Source organism: Chelon labrosus (assembly GCF_963514085.1).
Source record: "Chelon labrosus genome assembly, chromosome: 1".
NCBI classification, from domain to species: Eukaryota; Metazoa; Chordata; class Actinopteri; order Mugiliformes; family Mugilidae; genus Chelon; species Chelon labrosus.
Window position 1 is genome coordinate 28,670,571 of NC_140337.1, and position 4,629 is coordinate 28,675,199.

General features: G+C 39.7%; 1 protein-coding gene across 1 annotated transcript; it reads left to right on the forward strand.

The window, feature by feature from the left end:
* The first annotated feature begins 618 nt into the window (after window positions 1-618).
* LOC311493881 (myelin-oligodendrocyte glycoprotein-like) lies at window positions 619-2,158 on the forward strand. The gene is made up of 4 exons (XM_084552684.1): window positions 619-716; window positions 1,334-1,678; window positions 1,775-1,804; window positions 1,900-2,158. Exons 1-4 carry the CDS (start codon window positions 683-685, stop codon window positions 2,085-2,087), a joined length of 597 nt encoding a protein of 198 aa, XP_084408810.1. The 5' UTR covers window positions 619-682; the 3' UTR covers window positions 2,088-2,158.
* The last annotated feature ends 2,471 nt before the right edge of the window (window positions 2,159-4,629 follow it).

The following is a 4,629-nucleotide window of genomic DNA, read 5'->3' on the forward strand; positions in this document are numbered from 1 at the left end:
AATGTGTTTAACATGTTAACATTTAGTTATGAGTGTAGTTGACCCTATTTTTTATTTTTTTTGATCAAAGTCTTTTTATTATTATTTTCCATTTTTTTCCAATTATACAAAACAGTACAAAACTACATGAACAGACACGATCAGAACAAACATAACACAAACCTGGATGTACCGTTTTCCCACATATTTTAGAGAAGCCTCAAAATGTATACTAAATGTATAACTTCGGACATGTCCAAAACACATGCGACAGTGTGGCTGGAACTTGTTTGCGTCCAAGTCTGTTTCCCCTTTACTGAATGTAAAGTAGTGAACGTTTGGACAAATACATTTTCACTCTAATGTGTCAATTGTTTGTTTTCTTGTTTTTGAAGGACAATCTGATCTGATATGTTCACCTCAGCCAGTTGTTGCCCAGCTGGGTGAGGATGTTATTCTTCCCTGTTATCTACATCCGTCCATCAGCGCCGTCTCTGAGACAGTGGAGTGGACCAAACCCGATCTAGAACCAAAGAGTGTCCATCTCCACCAAGATGGACGACTGCTGTCTGAGAAACAAAATCCATCTTATTGTAATCGTACCCGGCTGTTTGTGGATGAACTGAAAAATGGAAACGTGTCCCTCAAGATATTCCAGGTGAAGCTCTCTGATGAAGGGGAATACAGATGCACCATTCCCACAATGCACAAGGAGGCTTTTATCAACCTCGTTGTTGGTGAGTCAAGACATTTGGACTGAAACATATCAACACAACCTCCAAACTGAGGGAAAGGTGAAGGAGTTATAACCAGTTTTAAACAGTCTCCTGTTTCCAGGGGCTCAAATTTAGTCAAAGTCTAATCTGGTCTCTCTATGAACCTTCTTTTGAAAGTGTTCTCTTTAGTTTTTAGACTTGTACAATGAACAGTGTTTGGATTCTCCATGTTATTCTTAGTTTATCTGGACCTGGTCTGATGAAGAGTGGATGGGAAGTAAATGACTCCAGCAACAGTAGTAGTAGATGGATATATATTTTATTTATCTTGTGGGAAATTCAGTGTCCAGTAGCTTCATCACATAGAAACAGGAGGAATTACAGTTGAAGATATGATGTAAAACAAGTGACATACACGTATGGGCCAGTCGGACACCAGCTGCATGCTCCATGACCAATAGGCTTGGTCATGGAGCATCAGGCCAACCAATCACAAACTTCCTCAAACATACATTCACTATATTTCTTTTATCCACGCACCATGGTAGTAGGTGAAGTCTTTCCAGAAATACTGTTTCTGGCTGTCATGTAGAAGACTGGTTCCAACAGTAATCTAAATGCAGTGTTTGTTTCTCCAGACGTGGCTGTGGTGATCAGCTCAAGTGAACCAGTTAAAGGAGTAGTCGGTCAAGACGTCATCCTGCCGTGCCGCCTGAAGCCTCCATTTGATGTGACAGCTCTAACGGTGGAGTGGAAACAAAACAAAGACAAATTTGTTCATGTCTATCGTAATATGAAAGATGATTTCAGTCCTCAACACCAGCAGTTCAAAGGCAGAACTTCTCTCTTCTATGATAAACTGGTCCATGGAAACATTTCCCTGAAACTGACCAGTGTAACTGAAAATGACTCTGGAAATTACACCTGCCATGTTCCCAGACTTCACAGTCAGATCAGGAAGGGGAGCCTTTCTTTAGAAGTTGGTGAGTGCTGCTGATGTATTACATGTTAAAATGAAAGAAGAAATAATTTTACATTTTAAACATGTTAATGTTTAACTCACTTTTTCTTTTCAACAGTTCAGGACAAAACAGATGACAGGAGTTATAGTGAGTGTGAATATTTGTTGTTTCATCTCACTTTGGGTCAAAATGTGTATTTCATTCATCACATATTTAATGTTTTATTTCATGTTTATCACCAGACATACCTCCCAGTGGAATACAAAGAGGTGACAAAGGTAAGAACAGAAACGTGCAGATAAAAGTAAGAAACAGAAAAGTTTTTCCAAGAGCTGGAAGTGGACGACTGATAAAACATCACAGTTTACTTACTGAGACAGATAGGATAGCTAGCATACTACCTCTGACCATTTACAACCTTCAGGACTGAACATTGATTCAAGATTCAAGATGTTGATGAACAGTACAGTTCCTCCAGTGGCCACTAGAGGCTGGCTCCATCACCACAGACCTCCACTCACGCTCCACCTCTTTTTTGAATTGTTGGGAGTTAGGAGGAGTCCTGGAGACGGTGGAGTTTCTAAGCTGATCATCAGCAATATCTTGTACAATAAGGATAGACTGCACATATGAAGAGATGGAATGTCTGACAGCTCAGTAAAACCAGAGGCAGCATGAAAATAGGTTTAAACTGAATCAAATGGAAGCTTGTTTCAAATTTCAGATTTTATTAGAGGATAACCCCTTGAGATGTGTCATCTTGTCTTCCAGGGGGTCCTAAACATTGATACAATCAAACAGTACAATGCAGTCACATAAGCACAACACAAGACATACACTTAACGTGCTCACATTGGCTCCAAATTCCCTTCCGCCCAACCCACCATACCCCAACCCCATCCTAAGAGCAGAATAGAAGTTATTTACAAAGAAAAGTTAAATTAACAACAGCAACATCGGGTCTGAAACAAGGACATTAGTGAAGTCTTGAACAGATGGAAAGAAGCAACAGATCCAATGGATGACGGTAAGTTATTCCAGTCAAAAGGAGCTTTGTGTTTGAAGGCACGTTTACCAATTTCTTTTGAGGTTCTTGGTACATAAAAAATACAGTCGTTGTGAGTGTCTGACAGAATAAGGTGGTCGATAGGGGACTAGGTATTGTTTTAAGTAAAGGGGGTAATTAGAATGGACACATTTATAAATAAGCTGGAGCCAGTGGAAACGTCGCCTAAGGTTGAGAGGCAGTCAGTCTAGAGTCTGGTGCATAATACAGTGATGGGGCCGTGTAGCCAAGTTTCTGAAAAGGTGAGCACATCAGGAAGATGCTGTGCAACCCAGACTCTAATAAGATCGATTTTTGGGAGAAGGCTTCTTATATTTAGGTGGATGACTTTAAGTCCTTTAACAGTTTCTATTATAGTTCAAAAGACATATGATGGAGGTAGTGGCTGGTGAGCATTGGGGGCGGGCGGCGATAGAGCCAAGTGAGACACAAACAAAAGAACATATACACACACACACACATACAGATGGACGTACACATACAAAACAGAAAGCAGGGGAAGCATAAGGCACGTTCACATGGCTGTGTTACTCCTCACAGCTCACTGCCTGGTCTGCTTGGCTCATGATAATAACAACCAATGGAAGAGAGAAAAAGAGATAAGCAGTCTTGGTTAAGAGAAAGTAAATTAGAGCGGTGGGGAGAATCATCACCACCATTATCATAGTTGAAAAGTAGATAACTGCCTATTATTTAGCTTTAGAGCTTTAACAATAATTTAAAAAAACAAAAACAGAAAGCAAAACAAAGTCCTATTCCTTTTAGATCCTTTTATTTATTTTTTCATGTTTTTCCTTTTCCCTTTTCTTCTTTCCTCTCTTCCATCATTTAACATTTCCTTCATTTCATTTAGAACTTTATCGTCTTTCCTTTTTACCCATAAGTTTTACGACATGTGTCACTTTGCCCACGTTTTACGTCGCCGGGTCCATCACCATTTACGGCAAATAAAGGAGGCATTAAGCCAGGTATATCATGCAGTCATGCTGAGTGAGAACAAAATCAAAATATATATAATCATAACGGCAGCACGACTTCTGGAAGTAAGTTAGCACAACCAACAAAGTGATATGGTTAATCTAAGGGAGAATAAGAGCCATTACAAAAAAAAAAAAAAAAGCTGTCAGCTGTTAATATCTGCTCTGTAGCTTGTTTCATCTCCTGGACTCAACTCAGTATCTCTCACATTGTTCCAGGTCCTATGATTGGTGGGATAATAGGTGGTGTTCTTGGTGTTGGTCTTCTCATCCTTGGTGCAGTACTTATATGGAAATGTAGAGGAGGTAAGATGCCCATTTCTTTTTCTACACATCTTGACATTAAACATAATGTACAGTATGTGAAACATCCATCCACAACAACCTGATTATTCAGCTCAGTTTCCTCAGTTACATTCATGATGGTGTTAATGTTTGGCGTCGAGGCAGGACGTAGAAAGATGGAAAGGATGTCGGTGGTATGTATGCAGAGAATGTTTAATTTTTCGTGTCTTTAGTCATTAAAAAGAAAGAGACACATTCACAGACCTCTCCTAAGTCACTGAACAAGTGTGGTCTTTATGTATTTGTCTGCTGTGAGATGGAAAAGACCAGTTTCTGCCTGACTTACGTAGATAAAATAATACTGTCACTATTACCTCTAGTTCTGACATTCAGTCCTGTGGATCCCTTTCTTCTTCAGTCAGATTCTGATAAAACCTGACATGCAGCTTGATCTGAGTACTCACTCATCTAAACTTGACTGTTTGTTGACCAGAGAGAAGACAAAGAAAAGGGCACGAGAATCCGGAAGAGGGAATACAACTACAAGGTAATTCTATGGACGACACAGACATCAGACATGGACAGACCTCCAGTTAGCACCGTAGGTGTTCTGAATCCAATAGATTTGCCAGATGATGTTTAAA